This window comes from Rhinolophus ferrumequinum, chromosome 16, assembly GCF_004115265.2.
Source record: "Rhinolophus ferrumequinum isolate MPI-CBG mRhiFer1 chromosome 16, mRhiFer1_v1.p, whole genome shotgun sequence".
Taxonomy (NCBI): Eukaryota; Metazoa; Chordata; class Mammalia; order Chiroptera; family Rhinolophidae; genus Rhinolophus; species Rhinolophus ferrumequinum.
Genome location: NC_046299.1, coordinates 21497527 through 21523034, shown reverse-complemented (window position 1 = coordinate 21523034; position 25508 = coordinate 21497527). Strand labels below are relative to the sequence as shown.

Below are 25508 nucleotides of genomic sequence, written 5' to 3'. Positions count from 1 at the left end.
TGGGGTCCTGGAGTCCCCACCCATGATACTGCTGGCAGAGGCTGCATTTCCCCAGAGAGTTCCTCTTCGGGGGTCAGGGTCAAACCTCAAGCACCGTCCCCAGAACCACCTCTATGGCAGTGTTTTGCCAGTTTCCATCTTCAGCAAGTCAAGAGGAGGCTTTGCTGCTGAGCCGAGCTCCCCGCTCAGTGCCGGGAGGGATACAAGGCCCAGCTGGGCCCCTCCACCTGTCTGACCTCGCCACCCACTGCTCTCCTGTTGCTCACTCCACTCGGCCGTCCCAGCCTCCTTGCTTTTCCCTGAAAAGTCCAGACATAGTCCAACCTCAGGTCCTTAGCACTTGCTGGTTCCCTCTCCCACAACCCGCAACCACTTCTGCTCCAAAAATCCAAATGCCTCACTCCCTCAGATCTTACTCAAAAGTCACTATATAGTGGGGCTGTCTCTTGCCACACTCCCACCATGCCATACTCCCCCCACTACCACCATTCCCTGTCTCCTTCACCCTACTAGTTTTCTCTACAGCATTTATCCCCATCTGACACACCATATATTTTATTTATTTTGTTTATTGTTTCCCTTCCCCTACCAGAATGCAAACTCCAAAAGGGCAGAGTAAATATACAAATATTGGCAGAGTAAATATTGGCACATAGTAAATATTCAAATGTTGATTGATTGAATGAATGAATGAATGAATGAATATGAATAAGTATCAGACTAAGGTCCATCACTCAAGGGGCTTTTCCATCAATCAGGCACACTGGACGTAGGCTTGCCAAAAGCTGACCAACCCAGGGCCATTCTTGGTGTTACATGAGAGATAAAAATAATAAACATAAAATTTCACAACAGGAAATATTGTAAGATGAGAAATCTGGAAGCTTTCAGGAGGTGGCAGAAACTGAGCAAAACGGTGAAGTATGGCTATGATAATAATGGGAACGACAGCTGCCATTTACAACAGCTGTCATGTGCCAAGCACTATGAAGAGTAACAGTCATGTGGGCTAGGTAATAACATAATCATTCCCATTTTACAGATTAGAAAACCACGGCCCATGGAGGTAAAGAAATTTGACCAAGTGAAGGAAGCTAGCAAGAAGCTTCAGAATCTGAGCTCATGTAGCAGAGGCCATCAGTGCCCTGCCCTCATCCTCTTGCCCTCAACTTCCAACTTTCTGGCACCTGAGCCACTCTCTGGGGCTTATTTAAGTTACCAGAGCCTAGTTTAGCTCGAGTGAGCAGCAGGCTGAAAGTGTCCCTTAATTAAACTCTTCCCTGTTCCCAACGATGGTGTGTTGCTAGCTAGGACAGGATGTAAAGCCCCCAGCAGCGGCGCTTCTGAAGGACCAGGCCTTCAAAAGTGGCTCTGGACAAGAGTTCAAGGGGAATAAAAATTTGAATCCCAAAATAGAGGCCAGGCCTTGCCAGGGGTCCATTCTCAGCAGCAAGAGGTTTGTTATCTTATCCCTACCACCAGCTCCAACCACATCACATGTTAATGGAGGGGCTTGGAGGGAAGGTCAGAGTGGGCAGATGACCTGGGGTTTAATCCAGACCCTTGAAGTTTTATCTGAAAACCCACATGCTGCACTCCCTAGGTCCCCAGCCTCGTGGGGAAGCTCAAAGATAAAGCTATCTACAAAGGCACAGGTCCTCAGCTTTCCAAGGGAAGGCCCACTGTGCACTCTCCCTCTGGGTCCACTCCCTTTTTTAAGCCCAGGACAGTGCTCTCAGCATTCTTACCCCAGCAGAGCCACAAACCAGGGCCGAGATCCCCATGGGTACCCTCAGTAGAGGGAGAAATACAGCCACAGAGACCAGAGTTGGATGGAGTACAGAGAGGACAGAGAAAAGTACAGCTAGTTTTGACACGTGTGGATGCTTCCAGGTGGGGACAGGGAAGAAAGAGAACTCCCAACTAGCTCCTCAATCTTTGGGGGAGGGGGTTGGGCACCCTATTAAATCTTCAGGGGGCACAGTGGAACCACCATAGGCATTGTTGCTGCAGAGACCTGGGTTCAAACTCTGGCTCTTGCCGTTTACAGCCATGTGATAGAGGGCAAGATGGTGTACATCTCTGAGCTTCGGTTTCCTTGTCTACAAAACAGGGCTGCTGTGGGGATTAAAGGAGACAGAAGTCCTAATCCAGTGCCTGCATGTGCAAGGGGCTCCACTCACACATTCTCTGACTCAACTCCCCTACTTCCTTTGCCCGGTTGCTGCTACGTCCAGCAAGCATGGGGAAAATGAGGCTGCTTTTCTCCAGTTGCCAATGAGTGATGACTAAAGTAAATAATTAATCCCGGCTTGAAACCAAAGTTCAGACTTTGTTCTAGTTTAGACCTTAGCTCTGCAAGAGAAAGATCAGTTTACCCATCCACCGGGGCTTAGGCCTGCAGAAAACCCTGGGCAGCCACCTCTGGAACCCTTGTTCTCACTGACAAGTGGTCGTGTCCCTTCCCAGTGCCAGGCACTGTACTGAGTGCTCAATGAATCAAGCCCAGCCCAGGGCGCAGAATTCAGGGAAGAGTTTCAGTCTCTCAGAGCTCCACTGCCAGCATCATGCCGGGCCAGGCAGGCCTCCCTCTCTGTTGTTACAAAGAAATTCTCCCACACAGGCAAGTCCCTTAAAATAGCCCTTTGGGTCTGGGCCATCAGGAAACGGAATAAAGCTGGGTCGGAATGGGGCCTACCATGAAAGAGTTTACAAAGCAGCCACTTCAAACGACAGGGACAATCCCTTCGTGCTCAGTACCCTTAGGTGGGCGAAAGCAGCAAGGAGACTTTCTCTACAAAGAACACTATTCCTCAGGAGGACAACATGTGGGCCAGCAGAAGCCCCCGATACCCCAGGGCAGTCCTGGAGAAGGACCAAGAGTGTAAGGCACAGCAAGTGTGAAACAGGCACAGGCTGGGAGGTGGGGGGCCTGGGGAGGGGCGCGACTAAACATACCTGGCTTTGTGCTTGACTAACAATGCACCCAAAACGTTCTGAACCTCACTCTCCATATGAGGAAAACAGGGTTAAAAAGGCATACCTTCAGGGCTGTGTTGAGACCAGAGATTATAAATAAAAGTCCTGGCAGTGCCTGGCACAAAATAGGAATGCAATACATGGTAGCTGTATGCTGATGGTACCCACACAATACAAGTCCAGGTCTCCTTTATTCCCAAGTGAGAATATTCCTGGAAAAAGGGAAACTGGCAAGGGCTTTATACCAGGGACCACGAAGCGATGGGCAAAACTACAGACCAGCCCCCACCCACACAATCCCTCACCCCACCTGGTACACCCCACCTGGCACACCACCAGCATTGGGCAGCACCCCCACCCCTTACTTCCTGGAGCTGCAGTCACATGTGATAAGAGTGATCAATTTCCGCCAGGTCTGAAGTTCATGCTCCAGGGATCCCAGAGACATACTGGAGGGCCCCCACACGCTCCACTGCGTAAGTTATGCAGCATTGACACACAGAGGATGGGATTCCACCCCCACCCCACCACAGGACTCCACCCAGGCTTGGGGAGGGTGGCTTCCTTACCAGCCAAAGGGAAATGACAGCAAAGGGCCAGAGAAAGCAGCTAAGGGCAGAAAGCACAGCTGTTTCCCCTTTGCTAACTCAGCTGCCTGGATGTCACTTCCTCCCCTCAGGTAACAGCAGGGAAAGAAGGGACTGGAAATAGTTGTGTCTCTTCCCATTCACAAAAATGATAGGCTTAGAAAGAAGCAAAGTGTAATTCCCAGGGTGGTTTTCTAGAAGCCACCTTCGCTGAGGCTCTAAGGTGATCCTGACTCAACTGTGAGGCTTCTCAGGGGGTCAGGAACAGCTCCTTTTTGTAACGCATCCCCTTCCCCAAATGATTAAAAAAACAGATTGAGCTACTTTCTGTGGGCTCGGAGGTTTCCAAAGCAGCTTTCATACCCACCCTCCCCTCTGCAGGCCAGAAAGGAAGCAATGAGCCCATTTTCTAGATGGGCAAATGGAGATCTGGATGGGGCAGGTGACATGTGGAAGGTCTCATGGCTTGAGAAACCAACCAGCCAGACCTCAGGTGGAATCTCCCTGGGGCCCAGTCACCCCAGGTATACCATGATTATGGGGTTATGAGGTCTGTGTGCAGACAGGGCAGGCTTCAGAGCCCGCAGGCCTACGTCAGGGCAGACCCCTCTCTACGTGCAGCTTATTAGCTACGTAGTGTTTGCCAATTTGTTTAAGCTCTTTGGGTCTCAGTGTCTTGATCTGTAAGCTGTGGATGCCAGCCATACCTACACCCTTCAGGGACAATTTTAAGAGTTTCTATAAAACTCCTAGCATGGAGAAAGCATCCAGAAATGTTAGCTGTTATTTTTATAATTATGTTTTCCCTAAAGAATGAGGCTTACTGGAATATCTGGGCAAGTGCTGGGGTCCAATACATGAAGAGGTAGTTGAGGCACTGTATTATATTTAAAAGTAAAACAAGTTCAGAGAGATGTTGAAGGAGAAGGCAAAATTAGCAGGACTGCTTCGCGTAACACTTAGACTTCAAAGACATCTCGGGCCCCCAGAAAGCTGTTTGGTATCAGCCCCCAGACCCTACAAGGATAGGGGTTTCCTCTCTCTTGCCACTGGGGTGCTTCAGCAGCTGTGCTGGAAAATGCAGAAGGAAAGTACTTCACTGTGACATCCTGCGGCTGTATGGGCCCTGCCAGCCAGGACCCGCCACTGGTGAGGCCCAAAGCAGCCAAAACGTCACTCCTTGCTGCTTGCCCTTCTCCTCCTCCTCCACCCTCCTTCCCAAAGACCTCAAGGGTGCAATCAACTTTTATGAGGCAGCCTGACCCCTCAGAGTAAGAACTGTAAACAGGGAAGGGCTGGGCTCCGATCTGCCAACTAGAGTCCCCAGTGCAGATCTAGAAATAGGGTTCCAGTCCTTACCTAGCTGTTCCAGCCACAGCTGTAAGAACAAACGTAGAGCTAGCTCTGCAACCTACCAGAAGGACCCCATTGTGACAATCAACTCCCCTTCCCCTGCAATCCTTGGGAGAAAAGGACGGTTCAGAGGAGCCTACACAATAAACTCTGAATTCGCTCAGCTGGCATTTGAGGCTCTCAGAAGCTAGCCCTGATCTTTCTCTTCATCCTTCTCCCCTACCTGGCTTTTGCCCATATTTTTCTTGTGTGTTCCACCTCTGGCACCTCTGCTTTTCCCTTTCTTGGAAGGCCCTTCCTCTTTTTTCCCCTTCTAAATGCTACTCTTTGCCATCCAAATCCTAATGACTCCTCAAGGCCCATCCTGAAGGCTGCCTTCTCCAGCCAGTCTTCCCTGAAACTCCAGTTCACAGAGAGCGGTCCCTCTTCTGAACTTAATAATTATTAATGTTATCTCAAATACCTATATTGTGCTTAACATGTGCCAGGTACAGTTCTAAGCTCTTCACATTTATTAACTCATTTCATCTTCATCACAACCGTATGAGCAAGGTCCTATTTTCCCCTCATTTTTTGTTTTTTACAGATAAGGAAACTGAGGCACAGAGATACAAGTGACTCGCACTGGGTCCCATGGTAGCAAGTGGTGGAGATAGGATTCCAGCCCAGGGACACCAGAGCCCAGGTGCTCTTTGACAACACAGCCTTCCAGACGCACATGTCATCCTCTCAGGGGGTGCTGCCTGGATTCCAGGGTCATTTCCATGCCTCTCTTGCACTGACCCAGTTCTAATGGGGAAGAAGGTGACAAACTCACAGACGTGAGTGTCAGGGTAAGGATCTCGGCCTTGCCAATGAATTACTCTGAGTGAGATTCACATAAACTCTCTGGGACTCATTTTCCACATCTGTAAAGTAGGGGTAAAAACACTTACCCACTTCATGTAGTTGTGGTGAAGCTCCAATAAGATCCCCTCTAACAGGTGTCTTCTGCACTGCCTGGCACGTAGTGGGTATGCATATGTTAGTTCTCCCCCTTCTCACTTCACTGTGCATCTGGACTTCCTCGCTGGCTCTGCTCAGCACCTGTTGTTGATGTGGTGACTTGCCTGGAGGTGACTTGAAGGCACTAGAGGGGCTTTCCTGTGGCCCATACTCCCACCTTCCTGGCCTCCTGTCCAGGCCCCTAACATCTCCATTCACCTGCCTTCCTGTGACTGACTGCACTACAAGTAGCAGCTGTGAGAAATCACATATAGCTCTAGGAATCCGCTTCTTGAAACGCTGATCACCCTACTGGATGCTTCCATTGTTTTTGGCAATTGTCATGGCAGAGTAAACCTCTGGCCCTGGTTCAGAACCTATTTCCAAAGTCAGAATCTCCACCTCATTTCCCACACACACCCCTTGTCCTTCCTGTTCCCTGGATCCCTGTCCTAATCCATTATCCCTTTCCTGGATTCTCAGCACTCAAGAGGAGTAACTACTGTATGTATAATACTATTATTTGTTTTATTTTGTTTCATTAAGGGGCAAACAAGAACAGAATTGCCTGTTAGACTTTTTCTGGCTGAGGAAAAGTCTGGTCAGTGACTCAGGCTGAGGAAATTAGAAGGCAATTTCCAGGGGACTGCTGTGCAAACCCAAAGTCAGAAGTCCTAACAACACTCCTCTAATTCAGAGCCTCCACTGACCATTAACTCACGCTGGCCCCGGAATATCTCTTTGGAAAATGCAGCAGCTGGCACTTATATTTCTGGAGCTGGAACCAGTCTCTTATGACATCAAATAGGTTTATTTTTCCCTTCCCTTCCCCTCCCCTTTGCCTGCCACCACACACGGTGATTCCAATTCTAATTTGCCCCCACCGCCGCCCCCCCCAAACCCTCACTCAGTTCTAAACAGGGCCATGATAAATGGCTGGTTGTGCTCCCCATTCCAACGGCCCTGAAGGATGTGGTTGGATGTTCCATAAGTAGGGAGCCTTGTCAGACCTGTGAATCACCCCTAGATCACTTCCCTCGGAGAAGAAGAAACTGTGTGTGAGTGTGTGTGTGTGTGTGTGTGTGTGTGTGTGTGTGGTGAGAGAGAGAGAGAGAGAGACAAGAATGCTAACCCATGTGTGGCACTGACCTTGGGTTTAGGATCCTATTTGACCTTGCCCTTTCCTGGAGCTCCCCTCTCTCTGCTCCTCTCCCCCAACCCGCGTTCCTTCCCTTCTCCTTCCCAACTTACCAGGAGGCCATCACTAGATCAGCTCCAGGAAGCCCTCCAGGTCTGAACAGCTGCTCCTTGTTTATCTGTTTCTGTTGTATGCTGGGTGTTTTCCATGGGGCATGTAGCCCGATTTCCCATCAGACTATGAACAGCTGAGCTTTCCTTTTTTTTGCCTCAGTCTTTCCTTTCTTCTCTCAGCTTCACCTATCAGGTCCCAAATGTGCTTCAGTGTTTTGGTGATCAGAAACACCAGATGGAAATCAGTGTATGTTGAGCGCTTATGATGGGGGCCAGGTACCCAGATACTATGGGGAAGCTTTACCCAAAATTATCTCAGGTCAACTATGGTTACAGGTGAGGAAACAGGCCCAGAGTGGCTGGCCCCAGGTTGCGCAGCTAGGAAGAGCCAGAGGCAAGATTCAAACCCTGATCTGTCCAACACCACTCATTCCCTAATGGAATTGGCCCTGAGAAGACGTTTTCCATGCGGCAGCTGTCCATCCTTCCTTCCATGGGGCTGGATTCACAGTCTGAACTTAGAGAAAAAAACTGAAGGGCTGAGAAATGAAGAGTTCTGGGGTCGATTCCTAAAAATGTAGCTCCCAGGACCAAAACAAAAATGTGTAATGATCTAAACACACGGGAGAATGCATTATTTCCACAGGGTCAATCCTTAATTCATCACCTCAAGTATCAGTGGGCACCAGACATCCTGGATTTGCTCCACGCCCCCTGCCTGACAGTGAGCCGTCACACACTCACCTGTGTAGCATGAGGTGAACGTCCCACACAGTGAGGCAGTCCTCAAATACCACCCACATTGCTCTCTCTCTGCCATACAGGCCTGAGGCTGGTCTCTCCAACCAGACTCCAGTTGAGGAGCAGAGCCCCATTTACCCCTTTGGAAGTAAACCGACCTGAGTCTCCCCAGATCGGCCTTAACGAACTGGAAGACCCTGAGACATCTCTCACTTCTCTAAGACTCAGTGAAGCCATCGGTATAAAGGCAGCAAAGAACCAACCCCATGTTAGGCTATACTCAATGAACTGTAGGAATCACATAAAATCATGCACGTTAAGCGTCTGGCACCATCGATGATAAATGCTAACACTGGTTATTACTTGCATTCCCTAACGAGTCCTGTAAAGGATCAGCACATTCATGACTGGTATTTGTCTGAATTAAACAATCAGAAAAGGAAACGACTGTGAAAGCACAACGCCTCCCAAATCTGAACAAATAATTTTGTGTTTGTTTTAGATAAACAAGCTTCTCTCCACGACCATATGACTTGACACACACCTACACATACATGTGAGTGCAAAGAATTCTGTGGACCTGGACTCGTATCTTAGTGGAAAACTTGCAAATGAAGGTATCCCACAACATCAGGATCATTGTAAATACAAGTGGCCTGGGGCCAAAGTCAGTTTACCTAAGGTCTCCCCAGTGGCAGCTCATAAAAGTTAAGAGAGGAGCCCAACTCCATGCCAGGGAGCCTGGCCACCCTCCCCTAACCCCTCCCAGAGTAGGGGTTTGGCAGAGAGGAAGGAAGCCAGAAACTGACAGCACCATCCAAACGATGGAGGCCACATGTCTGCATTTCATAAACAGACCGAAAGCACAAGACCCTCGGTGTGCAAGCGGCTCCCCCTCGTCATGGGGAAGAGCACACCCTTCGCTGGATGTCCTGAGAGAACCTTTGCAGTGTGTTCCCAGCATTCTGGAGTCAGCAGAGCCCCTCCTGCTTGGGCCCCAGGCCTCTCATTAGCTAGCTCCCACTAACGTGCCCATCCCGTAAAACTTCTCTGGTCTACAATTTGCCAAAATTGGAGGAGAGGCGGGAAGAAGGCATGCTTCTCCAGTGCAGAGGGCTTCCAGAATACATGCGATGTGGGCACAGCATGTCCAGCCACTACCCACACCAGTGACTTACTCAAAACACTTTATCTTCTGGTGTGCGGTGCCCACCATGCCAGGGCGAAGAAAAAAGGAGATCCTAAACTTCATAGCATAAGCATCTCCAATTGCTCCTCCTCGCCCTGTCGGCACCACTGACACTTGCTATGGTTGGCCACCCTCTCCTTCCTCTATGCATTTATGCCCCAAATGTGTAGGAAACTCTTACTACCACCAGATATTTGTCTTCCTGGTCAACCTCAACTAGACTTAGGGTACTTCAATGAACAAAACCCACACCGTGGGCAAAATGCCAGTTAGTCCCAGGGGCTGCAACTAACTGTGCTGCAAGTGACTTGATCCCATCTGGTTCTCAGTTTCCTCATCTGTAAAATGAGGGGGTGGGCCTGATTAACACTCGGATCCCTGCCGCCTTCACAATTTTACAAGGCATAACACCTTCTCCTTTAACTGTTTTCTACAACGTTAGTTTATGGTACTATATGTCCCTATCTGTTCAGTGACATCACTCCCTGCCCATAACATAATGTTGATTCTTACAGGGGAAGCGGAGATGTCCTGGGAAACACTCTGTCTGTAAAAAGGGAGGAAATGATTATTTCAAGAGAATTGGACAAGACTTCCTTTGCATTTTTCACATAAAACAAGTTATTATCAGTTTTTGAACCCGAAATCTTTCTTCCTTTTTGCCAGACCATTAATAGCTGCTTTTCAAAAGTGTTCTTAGTCAGAATCTCACCAAAAATACGCTACCATTTAATGAGTGCTTGTAATGTGCCAGGAACTGGGCTAAATGTTTTGCATGGATGATCTCATTTAATTCTCCGGACAACCCTATGAAGTAGGTAATATTATTACCTTCACTTTAAAAATGAGGAAACTGAGGCCCATGGAAGTTAAGTAACTTGCCAGAAGTTACACAGAGCCCCAGCACTTAGCCACCTCTCAACACTGTCTGCAGTGGATCGCAGTCTCGTTAGTAACACTCCCTGGCTTGTTGCCAGTACATCCTATATCTGTGATCTTGGACATCATTTGTCTTATTGGTAAGATTTGATGTGTTACCCAAAATCTAGAGCCGGAAAAGCACCTGCCTAGGTCTCAGAACAGAGAGTGCCATCTGTAGAAAGCAATGCCAAACTTAACTGGCGACTAGAGGAAAGAACTCCTAAAATTGAGCCTGCAACATTTGAGAAAAGAAGATAGGAAGGCTGACTTAACAATAAGCACTGGGAAATGCAAACGGACATCTGTCCCCAGAACAAGGTAACCACCTGGTGACCCTGTCCTCCAAAAAGAACTTTCTTGAAAAGCAGGGGAAGAGGCTTGCCGGGTCTAATAATATAAAAGGAACAACTCTCAGACCATGTCAGGGAATGTTCCCCGTGGGTACCCACCTCTACCTGGTCAGGAACCAGCCTCCACAGTTTACCTCCTCCCCAACCTGAGCCCCAGCCCATTTGTTCCTATAAGAAACCCAAAGTTCAGAGCTGGCGATAAAGGCAGAAAGAGTCGCCTGAGGCTACATTAGCACAAACCTCGGTCGCCTTCCAACAGGGAAATAAAAGGCATTTCTGAGGTCAAAGTGCTGTCTAGGGCAGCAACCAACAGCCTGTTTTAATTGTTAAAATTAATGCTTTGCGCATTCTAAATGCTCCTTTAAGTGCCTAATTTGCAAATAAGATGCAGTCCTTCTGCTTTGCTGTCTCTTCTTTCTCAAGTACGGGAGCCTCGGCGTCAAGGACACCGTGTTTACTTCCTAAGGTGCGAAGGATGGGAAGACAGGACTGGCTGAGATGAAAGGGGGCCGTGTCACCCAGACCAGGGAACTCGGCTCAATCAACCTTAGCCCATTCTCATTAAGTTTGGGGAAGGAAGGGGGAGGGGCAGCCATTCCTCGGAAAGCACAGCAAACATTTGCCTCCTCGTGTCTGGAGATGGAGCATCACTTAAGAGGAAATGAACCCGGTTAAGGGTCACGTCCAGAGAAGGGATAAAAGGAAAAGCCACAGTTCTCCTCACACCGACGGACACAATGACTTTAAGAAGGAAATCAAAGCTCAGGGCTGAGGGTGGAGGTGGGGCAGGAGGTGAGGCAGCTTCCCTTTGCCCCCAGACCCAGGCCTAGGGAGGCAGAGACCATTACGAACGTGGGAGGAGAGCGCGAGGCTTCCTTCCCCAGGGCCAGCCTCAGAAATCGTCCTGGTCTGTGTGAGCGGGAGCGACCCGAGCCCCCAGGGTGGGCCGGGAAGATGCTCTTTCCCAACGGAGCGTCTCAGCAAGGGTTTGACGAACGCTCCCCCTACCATCCATCAACGCTCAGGCGGACAGATGACTTCACCGTTGTAACAGACAAGGGCAGCCACTTGCCAATTCCAAAGCCAAAAAAAGAAAACGGGGCGGGGGTGGGGGGAGGGGGGAAGCGGTGAGTGGAGGAAGGATAGAAAAGGCTTCCCTGGAGATCACAGACCTGCGAAGAAACTCCACGGCGAGGGCTGCCCTGTGGACACTCAGCTCCGGGACTTAACAGCGGGGAGGGGCGAGGGTCCGGCCGGGGGCCCTCACCGGGGTCCCTGGCCAGACGCCTGCAGGGTCGTTTGGGTTACTACTCACATAGTGCTTGGAGGGGTTCCTTCGCTTCTCCACATCCACGACGGTCGCATCTTGCACGCAGTAGGCTAGCATCTTTCCCCACAAAGTGAGTGGCGCCCCCCGGCGGCGTCACCTTCTCATCCCGGCCGAGCTCCGGCTCCTTCTCCCGCTTCCCGGGTCCCCGGGGCCACCCGCCACTCCGGCCCGGCGCGCCGCTGCCCGGGATCCCGGCGCCCACAGGTATGGCCCCAGGGCGGGGACGGTCCCGGAGGGCACGCGGGCTCCGTGCACCCCGGGCGGCTCCCCGTGGGCCTGCCGCGCGCCCCTTCCCTTCCGCGCCGCCGCGGCTGCCGCTCTTCGGCTCGCTCGCCCGCTCTCTCCGCCGCCCGGTGGGTCCGGCGGGAACTGGCGGAGCAGAGGAGGGGCGGGGGTGTGTCCCGCCGGCGAGGGGACGGGGCGGGGACCCCGGAGCCTGCTGTCAGCGCGCTGGGGAGGGGCGGACGGCAGCCCTTTGCCGCACTCGGGCTCCGGGGGGCTCGGCGCTGGCGGAGACTGTGGGCGCTGGAGGCGGAGGCAGAGCCCGGCAGGCTAGGAAGGGAAGGGAGGGGAGAAGAGAGAGGGGAAGCGTGCGGGGAGGGGCTCCGGGCCCGGGGGGAGGGGCTCGGGCGACGGGGAGGGGGCTGCAGCGAGGCCAGAGCGGCCAGGGCGGGCCGGCGGGCCCCCACCGCGCGGAAAGCGCAGCCCGCGGCCTGGAGCGGCCCCGGGCTACTTCACTGGGCATAGAAACTCAGGGTGGCTTTCGAGGAGGGGGGGAAGTGAAGCCAACGCGCCCCTACCCTGGCTTTCCGTCTTGGAGTGGATTTGTGCCTTTTTGTCCCTACCTTTATGTGTCCCTCTTACTCTTATCCCCCAGATCTCTTTAATGAAAAGTAGTTTATTAGCCTGCTGTTACTACCCAGCACACACACACCACCACCACCAACACCACCACCCCACCCCACCCCCCCGGAGGAGATGGGACTGGGGAAGGGGCCAGCATTAAATCCTTCAAGCCGGAGCCTCTTTTGATAAACCACCTGCCCTCCTGCGGGTCACAAAGGGTGAATTCTCCCCGGAAATGTGGAAATGTGATCGATCCGCTGCCTGAGTCGTTCATCGATCTGGGCCTGTGCACCTAACCTGTGACATCATTTACCAGTGAGGTTACAAGATTCTGCATAACACCACTGCCTTAAGCCTGGAGCTCCCCTGGGATCCTCCCTAGGCCAGGGAGGAGGGAATGGAGCATACAATGGTGGGAAAATCCACTGGGTTGGGGGCCAACTCATCGTTGGCCCCAGGCTCTGGCTTTCTCACCACCTCTCCCTCTGGTCTGGAAAACTGACTTTCCAAGCCACTTGTCTGTCCCTGGATTTAGAGCACAATTACTATTTAATTCAATTTACTTCCCACCCTCACCCCCCCACCCATCTATTTGAACATTTTTTTCCCATTCTAGTTTCAAATATATTTAAAGAGACAGTGTTTTCATAATGAATCCTATTGCTTCACAATCACAATAAAGCTTTGTGACTATGGACCAAGGTGAAACATCTGAAATGGGGGCTGAAGAGTTTTATGACCTTATTGTATTAATATTCACTTCTCTGCACTGTCAGAACCCATGTACTAATCTAAGACTTCATTCACACATTTGCTTGTTACAGAGTACCCCACTATTCCTCCAACCTTCTTGGGGAAGGATGCTAGAACAGCAAGGGATGCCACTATCTCTATGTTTGACCTTGAGCAAATCACTTAACTCAATGCCACAGGCCTTAGGGTCACCTTAATGTTCTCATTGTAAAATGTGGATGCTGAACTGGATGGTCTTTTAAGATTACTTCCTACATACACTCCAAGCTCTAAGCGGTAGTTACTCCTATGGAGACATTTTCAGTTTGTTTTTCATAATTAGCATGTATAGCTTTTGACATTTACAAAAATTAAATTAAAAGCAATTAAAATTTCTTCTCTAAAATTCTGGAATTTTAGGATTGATTGAGCACCTATACTATGCTCATTTGCAAGGCACTGAGAGAAGAGTGAAAGAGTTCAATTAATGTTTGTGGAACAGAAAACTAAATCCAATTGACAGAGACTTGTCCCTTCCCTCAAAGAGGAGGAAATCCAATTGAGAAACAGGGATACCACTAAGACTGTATCTAATAAAATGTGCATTAGGACTCAAGAAAATGGAGTAATTAAGGAGGGCTTCATGGAGGAGGCTGTCCCTGTGCAGAGCCCTGGAGGATGGGCAGACTTCAGCGCACTTTGGAATACTCTGCCTCCTCTGAACTCTTCCCAGACCAGCAGTGCTTGCCCTGAGCTGCTTGGACATGTGTGATTTGTCCATAACACACTTCGTTTCCTCTGAAAGCACCTCGGGCACAGGGATTGGCTGTAAGTTATATACTTCTTTGCACTCCTCATATAGCCAAGCACAGTACTTTATATACAGTGATAGTCACAACAAGTATTGGTTAAATGAATGATCAGAGGGAGAAGAAAAGGTGGAGTGAGGAGACATAAGTAACCTGAAACCTGAACCAGCTGGAGACAGGCAGAGGGCCAGAAGGAGAGTGTCCACGTGAGGAAGGGTCAGGGAGAGAGGGTGAGGCACAGGAGAAAGAAATAAGAAGAAGGATGGGTGTGGGGAGTCCCGACCGTGAGGGACCTTGACACTAGGCACAGGGTTTCTGGCAGTGATGCTCAGAGAAGGGAAAGGAGGAGTCGAGGCATCATATCCTGAGCAAGGCCTGTTGGGGGAGGGGGTTGACCCAGGATACGCCCTCAGCACTGAGATCCCCTCAAAGGTAGGGCTCCCAGTGTGGGAAACTGGGAGGGCCTCTGATGATGAATCAAGAGGGCCTGTGGGTTCACAGTAAAAGGACTCATAATGGCATTCCGCCACTTTTCTTCTGTGGACCCAAAGCATTCAGGAAGTGCTAGTTAAGCCTGAGAAACCCATGGTGAGGGGAGCTGGTGGTGTTAGCTGTTGGAGGGAAAGAAGGGGAGGGGGGTTGGCTTGCCTTGGGTCCCTTTGAGTCAGAGCAGTTGGCTCATCTAAGAGGCACCAGTGGTTTCCCACTCACCCTCCTGCTTCTGATCAAGACCTGAGCATGACTCTAAGCTCAAGAGATCTGGAGGAGAGAGGGAGGTTCCATGCTCCCCTGCTGTCTTAGTGACTCAGTGTTCACGTACAAGGTGATGGCTTTCTTCCAGGCTAAGAAACCCCAGACAACCTGACATCTCCTAAATTCAGTGTCTTAAAGCACAATTTGAGCACTTCCAATTCTCCCTGGGCTCCCAAATTACCTCAGTTGGAGGGAAGACTGAGTGCCAGCCCCCACCCCAACCCATGGGATTAGTTGGGCAGAAGTTATTTATACCTGTGGGAGAAAATCTCCTTTCCCTCCTGGGGCTGTGTGCCCAAGAGACTTTAAGTTAAAATGGTACAGGCTCTCCCTTCTTCCCTGGGTACATTTCAACCTCTTTCTTTCCCAGCAGTGCCTCAAGCATTCTTTGCTGTTCAACACACATTTACTAAGTGCCTCACGTGTGCCTGGCACTCCCTAGAAACCATTGAGACCGAGTGAAAGCTCCATGCAGACCGGACTGCATCTCATTCATTCAATAACCCAGCATACCTGGTACATAGTAGGTACACTGGGTGGTCCATGTTGAGAACATCTGCTCAAGGAGCTAGTACTGCTGGAGAGGATCTAATAACCCCCTATTCTGTCACCTTCGTTTATGAACTAGGGATGCCTCCAATCCAGGGATCTTGTGTGAATTCAAATGACGAAATATAACCATAAAAATACCCAAAACAAATTTAGAATAAATAAGAGAAAGAGGACCCAAAATACTGATGCAAACTGACTGATACTTGAAAATCTGATTTTTCAAAAATGTAATTATAGGATGCTTAGGACCAAAGACTTTTCCAACTGGAAGGGACCTGAGAGGTTATCTATTCTCCTAATTTTACAGAGGAGCAAACTGAGGCCGAGAGAAACTAAGCAAGTTGCCTGATGCCACACAGTGAGGTAAATCCAGACTGGCTGTCTCTCTCCTCCACCATACTTATGAGCCTACTCATATGCAAGAAGAGAAGAGTTCATTTACAGAGCACCCTTAGCACATTTACAAACACAAGCAGGCCCAGAACGTTGCTCCCACTGGAACTCGGGGCCCCTGGTTCCAATTTTCCATTCACACAAGCATCACACAAGTCCCTGGATCCTCATCAAGGCAGAACGTTCCTCAAGGGCCATGTGTGTCTCCAGGGGAGAGTCAGCGCACCAGCAAATCCTATCGGCTATCGGGTCCCCCCACCTGCAGAGCCCACCCGCCTTCTCTCCCATGTAGGCTTCATAACCACCTAGAGAAGACAGCATACAGGAAAGCACTGAAGTCAGTAAGCACCAAAGGCACAGTATAATTCTCTCGCCCTCCTCAGAAAGTTTATGGCAATTGATAGTCATTCATTTGATTACTAATCATACATTGCCTTATGACAGCTCAGCTGCTACTCTATTGAACGCTTATTTACGTCTTTTATCATTCTTTAACTTTGTTGTGCTTAGGTTGTACCTTCTAAACCAGTAAGAAGCCAGTGAGGGCCTTGAGGAAAGTGAATTTAGACTCTGGCACCACCTTTTCCCTCCCTATCCACACCACCCAGCGCCTTGGCCACCTGCCACATACACGCCATCCAGCACACCCAGCACTGGGCTTTATATAGTAAACAAGACTCAATAAATGGTTGTCTTTTTAAATTTCTGGGATCTCAACAGATATTTGTAGGTGCTGCTGATGAAAGTGATGTCTGAGAAGTTTTGAACAGTTTTGGAGCAGGACTTACCCAGCCTGGGTTCTAGTCCTGCTCAACCACACCCAGCCTTGAAATCAATTCCATACCTGGGTCTCTGGTAATCTTTCTGGCTCCTTCCATGTCCTAGCAGGGTGGATAACTATTATGAAAAGTGAGATCCAACTGGACTAGTACCCAGAGATGTGCAAATTTGAGTGAAATTTGGGGCCCCCTCCTGGCCAATGTGGTTTTCGCATCTTTAACTCCCGCAGCTGTCCAGGTTGTATCCCTTTCTGTCCCTGGCTGACCTCTGGCAGAGACAAGCAGGAGGGCGTGGAACTGATAACCTGCCAATCTACAGACTGTAAGTAGTCGAGAGCTCTCGTGCTTCTTTCTTTTTTCTTCTCCTTCCCCTTCCTTCTTCTCCTACTCCTCTGCCTTCCCTTCCCCCTTCGCCCTCCCTTTTCCCCTCCTCCTCATCCCTTTCTCTTCTCTTTTCTCTCTCTCCCTCTCTCAAACCAGCCCTAATAGAATTATGTATGGGGAATGTCTTGAGGATGGTCCCTTCTGAATTTGGAGTAGACAGAAAGGCCAACTTCCATTCTCTCCAGAGAGAAATTGCTGGCCGGAAGTCTCCTCTCCTTGGTTGTTGGGGATTGGGACCAGGATGAGACCCCAGAACTGCTCTGTCTGCTCAGCTCCACTGTTCACTAATTGCAGCCATTATAATACCCCCTCCACACACTGCTTGCTAAACCACCAGGTGGTAGAAGTCACCTCTCTCTGACTCCCAAAATAGTAAGTTCATCAGCAAAATCTCAACGAGCTTCTTTATGTGGTACCGTTGAGTCTCAGTCTCCCGTGTTAGCCTTGACTCTGGTGAGGGTCCATATGCAGCAGAAATTCTTTTTTTTTTTTTTTTTTGATAGAACCACTGGAAGTTACAGCCTCAGCAAATGACCGTGCCCTGGAAAACCAGAGGGAAATGTGGTAACATGCATGGCCAAAGAGGCCAAAGACACAATTAGATTCACAGAGAAAAAAAAATATTCCATAACTCCAGGCTGCATCCCTAACACTGACCAGACATCTGGTCCCCAAACTAGTGCACTGTATTTTAAGACCTTCGGGGATGAGAGTGAGGATGGTTTTGTACCATCTATCTCAACTACCAAACACGCCTTCAAGGGAATTCCCACCTGGTGGGGGGTTACCAGCATCATCTTGGTATAACAGATCAGTCTGCATAGTTCCATTGCAACCATAAACCACCGCAGATTTTCTTTTTCAAAATTCCCTGGATTTTCCAGAACCAAGCAAACCCTGAGTTGGCCACTGAATGACAAAAGAACAGGGAAAAAAAAAAAGTTCCTTGGGGAATTCAAAGGCAGTTCCTTTAAATAGCCTGAAGCCACAAGCAAAAATATGAATCTGATTTTAGCTTGACCCTCCTCTGTTTTTTCAGTTCTCTATTCGGAAATGTCATAGAAATTATTGTTTTTTGCCCTCTTCGAATCCATATGGTGATTTCAGGTGAAAGATTCAAGACCCTCAAAGTTAAGTCTGGCTAGCTGACATCCTGCCCTCTGTATTTCAAGCAGACGATATCCTCATAATTGGTTCACTTCTTACCCAATAGTCTGGAGCAGGCAGAGGAAGCCTCAATAGGTTGGGTTTTCCCACCTAAGTGAATCTGGCTGGGATTTAGACTGTCATCAACAAGGTGTTGCCCTAGGCAGATAACTATGATCACTTTGATGGCCTAACATATGAATAGCGCATGTCTTAGTTGAGACACTGGTTTACAAGTACTAGAAATTGAGCTGAGCCAGCTAAAAAAGGAGCAGAGGCTTTATTTCCAATATACAGTAGTATCTCATTATCCACAGACATCTGGGTTTCTTGAGGTAGAACCAGGAAGTAGCAAATCTTTGAGAACGTGATCATTTTCTCCAACTCTTATCTCTGCTTAGCACTGTGTGTCTGTTTTATTCTCCTCTATCTGCAGATTGTTTTTCTCTTTTTCACCCACATAGCAGGAGCCCCCACTACCCAAGTGTGTCTACCAGTCCCTCAATTCCAGGCACACCTGACACTCACTGGTTACCTGTGGAATCCAGATCCCTTCCCAGGAAAAACAATCTGATTGGCCCAGCTTGGGTCATGTGTCCACCCCTCACCCAATCAATTATCATGGGTGGAGTCATGTAGTACAAATGTGACTCTCATGAGCCAACCCACTGGGTTGTGAAATTAATTCTAAGAAAGAAGGCTGGTGTGAGTGGCCCACACACCCCAAAAGTACACCTACTAAATTACTTTTTACTTTTGCAAGGACTTCATTTATTTATTTATTCACTCAATGAATATTTGTTAAATTACCAACATGTGCTACCCACTCTGCTAGAAACTGGGGCTATACTTATGGCAAACCAGACAAGGTCCTTGTGCTCAGAGAGTTTTATTACCTTTGGGGATGAACCACATTGTTTTAAAAATCATACAAATAAATGTAAAATTATAATTGTGACAAATGTTATCAAGGTGGGACAAACATATACTAAAGTATGAACGGTGGTAATCTTGGGCTGAGAATGTAAAGTTTTAAATTTTAAAAACTAATTTATTGAAAAATTTAAAAATTCCTTCTCTAATATGTCCTATACACATGTCCTTCTATAATAATAAAAGGTTTGTTTGTTTTTACTTTGCATTTTGAAAGGATCACCATGGTCCTCCACTGAAGGTCCTGGTGTCAGAAGTTCTGCAGTGGAAAACAAGAGGTGACAACAGGCTGGACTAGGATGATGGTCTTGGATGGAGCAAAGGGAATTTTAGAAGGTAGAGAGACCTCCGGTAATATTGTCGAGGATGAGGGAAATAGAGGTATTAATTGTACGTTCTTGGTCTGTATAACTGGGAGATGGCAGCGCTACTCAGTTTTCTATTTTTTTTTTTTTTTTTGGTTTGTAATATATGGGGGCTGATCTAATCAGTAGCAAAAGTTCCCTTTAGCTATGATAATGATCATGATAATAATAACAGTAGCAATAACAGTTGCTACCATTATTACAACAACTACATTACAAGAAATACCAGTAATTGTTTACTAAGCCCTTACTGTGTGCTGTGGCAGGAATTGTGCTGAATAAGCATGATGCTCGTGTATTTATTCCACAAATGGGAATTTAGTCACAAACAAGAATGTCCTCCCTTGTGGAACTCACAGTCTAGGTGGAAGAAACAATGAATTAGGCAAGGGAAAACCAAGATTTTGGGGCCTCTTCAAATCTCTATTTTTAAAATATTTGTTCAGCATTTATTTAATGGGGGCTAGAAGAAATATATTTTCTGTTAAGTATGTACTTTCTGTACATTCAAAGTAAGGTATTTACTACATGGACTGAAAGCAATGTTTTCTAAAGTGTCTATTTATTTTTATTTTTTATTTTATTTTATTTATTTATTTTTTGGTCTTTTATTTCATAGTTTTTCCTACTTGGATAATGTTACATGCTTGCTATGAGTAAAAATAACGTACGTGGCTATCGTTTCAAACTCTTAAAAGATATTTTAAGAGTTTTAGCTGTTTGTTTGCTTGTTTTTATCTTCATGGAGGTTAGATGTTTCCTATTTTTCTGGAGTTCTTGTTTTTTCTTTAATATCTTTTGGTGGGGGAGAAGGAAGTTTTCTGAACAGTTAACTTCTTGGGAGGCATATTGAAAGGTTTGAACTTACTTAAAACAAATCATTCCTTCAGAAGAAATAGCACTAGGCCATGCATTATTGTACACTGACCTCGCAGCTGGGGATGACTATTGCGGACTTCAGGGCTGTCTGCTGGCAGGGGTCAGAGCCGGCCCAGCCCCGTCTACAAGTGCAAAGCGTCCTGCACAGGGACACTGCAAGAATACTCCACGAGATGGGAAGTGCTAGTGAGGAGGGATTTTGAACTTCCACATGATGCCATTTACTGTGGTAGAAACTGGACCATTTGTGCCAGGAGATCCCTGGAAAATCCCTCTCTTTCAGGCCAAAACTCTTAGCCATGCTTAACACATGAGGGGTTGCCACTGCTCTGACTTTTAGAAACAAAATAGAAAAATCTCACCAATGGACAGCCAAGAAACCATGTAGGTAATGTCTGGTTATTAATTCATGATATTACTAAAACATAAGAAGGCCAGTTCTATAAACAGGGATGTCGGGCTGTTTTCTCATACCCCCAGTGCTGAGAACAATGGCTGATACATAACAAGATTTCACTAAATGTTTGTTAAATGAATGATAGTGAATATTTTCAACTTTTTGGGCTGTATGATCTCTCTTGTAACTACTCAATTCTGTACAGTATGCCTATATTAAGACCTGCAATTTCACTCCTAGGTATAGATCCAAGAGAAATCAATGCATATGTCCACCAAAAAATGTATGAAAATATTTACAGCAGCATTATTCATAATAACTCAAAACTGAAAGCCACCCTAATGTCCACCAAGGCTGAGTGGATTAATAAATGATTACATTCATACAACAGAATACTGTATACCAATGATAAAGAACAAACAATTGTTACACGCAACGACCTGGATAAAGCTGACAGACACAATACTGAGCAAAAAAGACAGACCCTTAGGGTACGTACTGTATGATTTCATTTACATAAAGTTCCAAACAGCCAAAATTAATTGATGGCACTAGAGGTCATCTAAGCGGTTACCTCTGCGAAGTTTGAACTGGGAGGAGCCACAAAGAAGTGTGGGGTGCTGGGAACGATCTCCATCTTGATCTGGGTGGAGGTTTTAAGCTTATGTGCCAGCGTTGAGTATGTATAGCATACCCTGCTAGGCACTGAATGTCTCTGTCTCCCCGAACTTCATGTGTTGAAACCCTAATCTCCAATGTGATGGTATTTGGAGATGGGGACTTTGAGAGGTAATTAGGTCACGAGGGTGATGCCCTCCTGATGGCATTAGTGTCCTTATAAGAAGAGACACATGAGAGCTTGTTTCCTCTTCCGACCCCCATGTGAGGAAACCAGAAAGAGGGCCCTCACTAGAAATTATCCATGTTGACACCGTGATCTCAGATTTACAAATTTCCAGAACTATGAGAAATAAATGTCTGTTACCGTGTTTCCCTGAAAATAAGACCTAGCCGGACCATCAGCTCTAATGTGTCTTTTGAAGCAAAAATTAATATAAGACCCAGTCTTATTTTAACATAAGACCCGGTATAATATAATATAATATAATATAATATAATATAATATAATATAATATAATATAATATAATATAATAAATACAATACAATACCGGGTCTTATATAATATAAGATTGGGTATAATATAATATAATACCGGGTCTTATATTAATTTTTGCTCCAAAAGATGCATTAGAGCTGATGGTCCGGCTAGGTATTATTTTCGGGGAAACACGGTATTTAAGTTACCCAGCCTAGGATATTCTTGTTATAGTAGCCAGAATTGACCAAGACATACCTGAATAAAAAAGAAAAAGAGGAAAGAAATAAGATTAAACAAGTCAGCCCAGGTAAATCTCCATACTTGTAAGATTCTGGCGAGTAAAAACAATGCATGTTTTTAACATTTCTGCAAATGTTAAAAATAAAAAACAACACTATACATTATATCTATATGTAGTGTGTGTGTGTGTGTGTGTGTGTGTGTGTGTGTGTGTTTAGGAAAATATACAACTGTGGTTAAAATATTAAAATGGACAGAAAAGATCAACTTCAGGATTGTGGTTCTCTGGTAAGAGAGGAGAACCAGAAGTTTCTGTAAATTGTAGTAGTACATATCTTTTAAAAAATAATTGAATGTGGTAAAATGCTAATATTTGTTAAAATTGGGTGAGAGCTTATTTTTCATATTGTTCTCTGTACTGTGAAGTGTGTTTGAAATAGTCATATTTAAATAATTTATTATAAATACAAATATAAAATCAATCAGTGGGGGCAATGAATGTGCTTTGATAAGCATAGAAATCAGAAGATGGTGGTTATGGATGTCAGTTCTAGTTGTATATTAGTGTCAATAATCAGTTTTTATATTTTGTTATTGTTACACAGCATCAAGTAATTCTTGATTCACAGGAAGACAGTCCTTGCAAATAGTGACAGTCTTTAAGCAACTTCTCTTGTAGTCTTCTGACACTCTTCAATGAAATTGATCCAGAAGCTTGAAAGAGGAGGAATAAGCATTTTCTGTTTCAAAGTTATATTACTAATAATATCTATTAACTGCCTCAATTCTTAAATTGATTCCATTTCAAGGGGATCAATGAAGGAGTAGCTCCTCTGGTAGTTTTTACCTCATTGTTCAGCAAAAAAGACTTTTCAGATATACTTTGTAACCTTATGTGGTGTTCAATGTGCCATTTGAAATATCTGATATTTTAAAGTCTTAATGTGTCAGATATCTTGCAAAATTTCAAATCAGAACTACTAATTTTTAATATAGACCTGTGACTTATTTTTTCTCTTTGCTAACACTTTATCTTAAGCTGTGAATATGACAAAATCTCAATACTGTAATGCAACTTCAGCCTGCTTAGGTTTGTAAAAATGCCAGCTGAAGGATTCAGTTTTCAATTTATCTGTTTTAAACAGAAGTATTTAGCTAACAATTCGTTTTCTTTAACCAGACAGAGTAATTTTTTTTCTCACTTGAAATTGTCATGCCTGCATCTTGCTTTGGCCCAAAAAGTAAAAAGTAAATTCTGGATTTCACTGCCCTTATTATTACAATAACCCCAAAATGTCTTCAAAGTCTGCAATGTGGAGGACTGTACCTCAGTATCATTAAAATGTCTTATACAATGCATTTTGAGATGCTGTCTTTTTCATAATGGCTAATGCTTGATGTACCATATAATGATGGCTTAACCTGGTACAGGCACAACTTAATAAAAACTATTACTCTCTCACTTTCCCCCCACCATTGTTTTCTTACCATTTGAATATCATTACATTTTTGCCAACATTTCATGGCGTGGTTAAAAAATAATCTTCCTCATAATAGCTTTTCTGAATGCATATATGGCAGAAGAATGTGGTGGGGAGAGTATGGGTGTGGCTTTGGATTCATGCCCTCCCATTATTCTTTGTGCCACCTTTGCAAGTTATTCGACCTTTCTAAGCGTCAGTTTCTTGTCTATAAAATGGAGCTAACAATGCTTACCTTATGGCGTCATTGTCAGACGAACATGAGATAATTCATGTAAAATGGGCAGCACAGTGTGGACACATGGTAAATCCTCAGTAAATGTTAGTTTTTATATTGTTATTGTTGTTATTAACTAAAATAAGCACCATTTGTTCTCTGGTCCTGCTGGTTTGTAAAGATGTACGTAACTTTAATCTTTAAGAATAATTCAGGGGGAAGGTGAGGGGATTAGAAAACAGTCGGTAACCACAAGATGGCCATGGGGTTTTGAAAATTAATTTGGGGAACGTAATCAATAATGTTGTAAAGATTTTGTAGGGTATCCAATGGACACGTGTCCAATTTGGGAGACCACCTCAGGGATGATGTAGATGCCTGATCACTGCACTGTACACCTGAAGCTGAACAATAATGAATGCCAACTATAATTTTATATATATATATGTATATATATGTATGTATATACTTACAAGAAGCGGAGTACAGCATTAGGAATAGAGGCAGTGGAAATGTAATGGCTCAATTGTCACCCCAATAAATTTAAAAAAAAAAAAAAAAAAAAGAAATGTAATGGCTGTGTGCGACGTCAGAGGGATAGTGGATGGGGGGAGGGGGTTCACACAGTGTGAGGGATATAAATGACAAACATCTAAGTATTACTTTGTCTTGTGCACCTGAAACTAAAAAAAAAAGAATAGTTCATAACTACTGAGTACTTAATCTGTGAATAGGATAGACCAGAGCCCTCCCCTTGGGGAATTTGCATTTCTAGTGCATTTCTCTCTGGGCAGAATTATCAGGCAGAGGTTCTTGTTGCTCTTTCATTCACAGCAGCCTGCTCTTTCATTATTATTATTATTATTATTATTATTATTTTATTTATTAATTTATTTTTTAAGGAGGGCGCAGCTCACAGTGGCCCAGGCGGGAATCGAACCGGCAACCTTGGTGTTATCAGCACCATGCTCTAACCAACTGAGCTAACCGGCCACCCCCAGCCTGCTCTTTCGTTGTTCTCGTTGCCCGATTACTAGTAGATCTTAATAATAGCTTGAAGTTTCCTAAGCTTTTCCTTAGTAATATGTTCTCCTTCATGTGCTACGTGTTACTTATGTGTTGCACTGTCAGTGCGCTTCCATCACCAGACTTCTTTGCATGTGTTTTTTTTTTCAAAAACATTAAGCTGTTTATTTTCCATGGAATGAAATGGAAAGCCTTGTTTTCATGCTCCACTGTGTTTAGTCTCAAAATGGCATTGCAACTTGGCAGGGTCTATAAAACTAATCTGCAAAATTTACTGCACAAAACATATTTGGAACTTGGGTAATTTTTATTGGCATAAAGGGTAACTCCTTAAAACAACTAATTATTGTCATACTCTCTTGTCTTGAGTGGCTTTGCATGAGCATTTTCAGCACATTGTTTCATAAACAATTGTCAGTGAGGCTGATGCTTTGAAGAATTGCTCTAAAGTGGGATGTTTGATATCTTGATATAATCAAACTGATCACATCCATCATCAAACTTTCTTCTTAAACATCCTGTTTTTCACCGGTGAAACCCATTTTTAGTTTTAAGGATAATTGTGTAAGTCCACTTGAAGAAAATACGATTAGTTATTCAGGCACTCATATCTGATGGCTATAGTAGGACAGTGCCTCAAGAGGAGTGTAATATATAAACTAGTTATCGCAGGACTGATACTGAACTATATGTATATGATGAGTGTATTAGCCCTGTGGTCATAATGTATTCCCATTTGGAATTACAACACATTTGGATATGGATATTATTATTTGAGTTTTAAGCATAAT

At 45.8% G+C, this 25508-nt stretch overlaps 1 protein-coding gene, 1 long non-coding RNA gene and 1 other non-coding gene across 5 annotated transcripts in view; 1 reads left to right on the top strand and 2 right to left on the bottom strand.

Annotated features, from left to right (window-relative positions):
* Positions 1-12098, bottom strand: part of SH3PXD2A (SH3 and PX domains 2A) — a 225781-nt gene extending 213683 nt beyond the window's left edge. The window contains exon 1 of one of the 3 annotated variants that reach the window (XM_033130666.1): positions 11671-12098. In XM_033130666.1, coding sequence (XP_032986557.1) covers positions 11671-11742 — 72 coding nt within the window. In that variant the 5' untranslated portion in view covers positions 11743-12098. The remainder of the gene's footprint in view (positions 1-11670) is intronic. The other 2 variants (XM_033130663.1, XM_033130665.1) reach the window with 2 other exon arrangements.
* Positions 12099-16657: 4559 nt separating this feature from the next.
* On the top strand, positions 16658-21581 carry LOC117036077 (uncharacterized). Its single transcript, XR_004425321.1, has 3 exons — positions 16658-16871; positions 19230-19348; positions 20894-21581. It is a non-coding gene; the product is annotated as an uncharacterized LOC117036077 (long non-coding RNA).
* A 3029-nt stretch (positions 21582-24610) lies between these two features.
* On the bottom strand, positions 24611-24684 carry TRNAI-GAU (transfer RNA isoleucine (anticodon GAU)). The gene has a single exon. It is a non-coding gene; the product is annotated as a tRNA-Ile (tRNA).
* Positions 24685-25508: the final 824 nt, after the last annotated feature.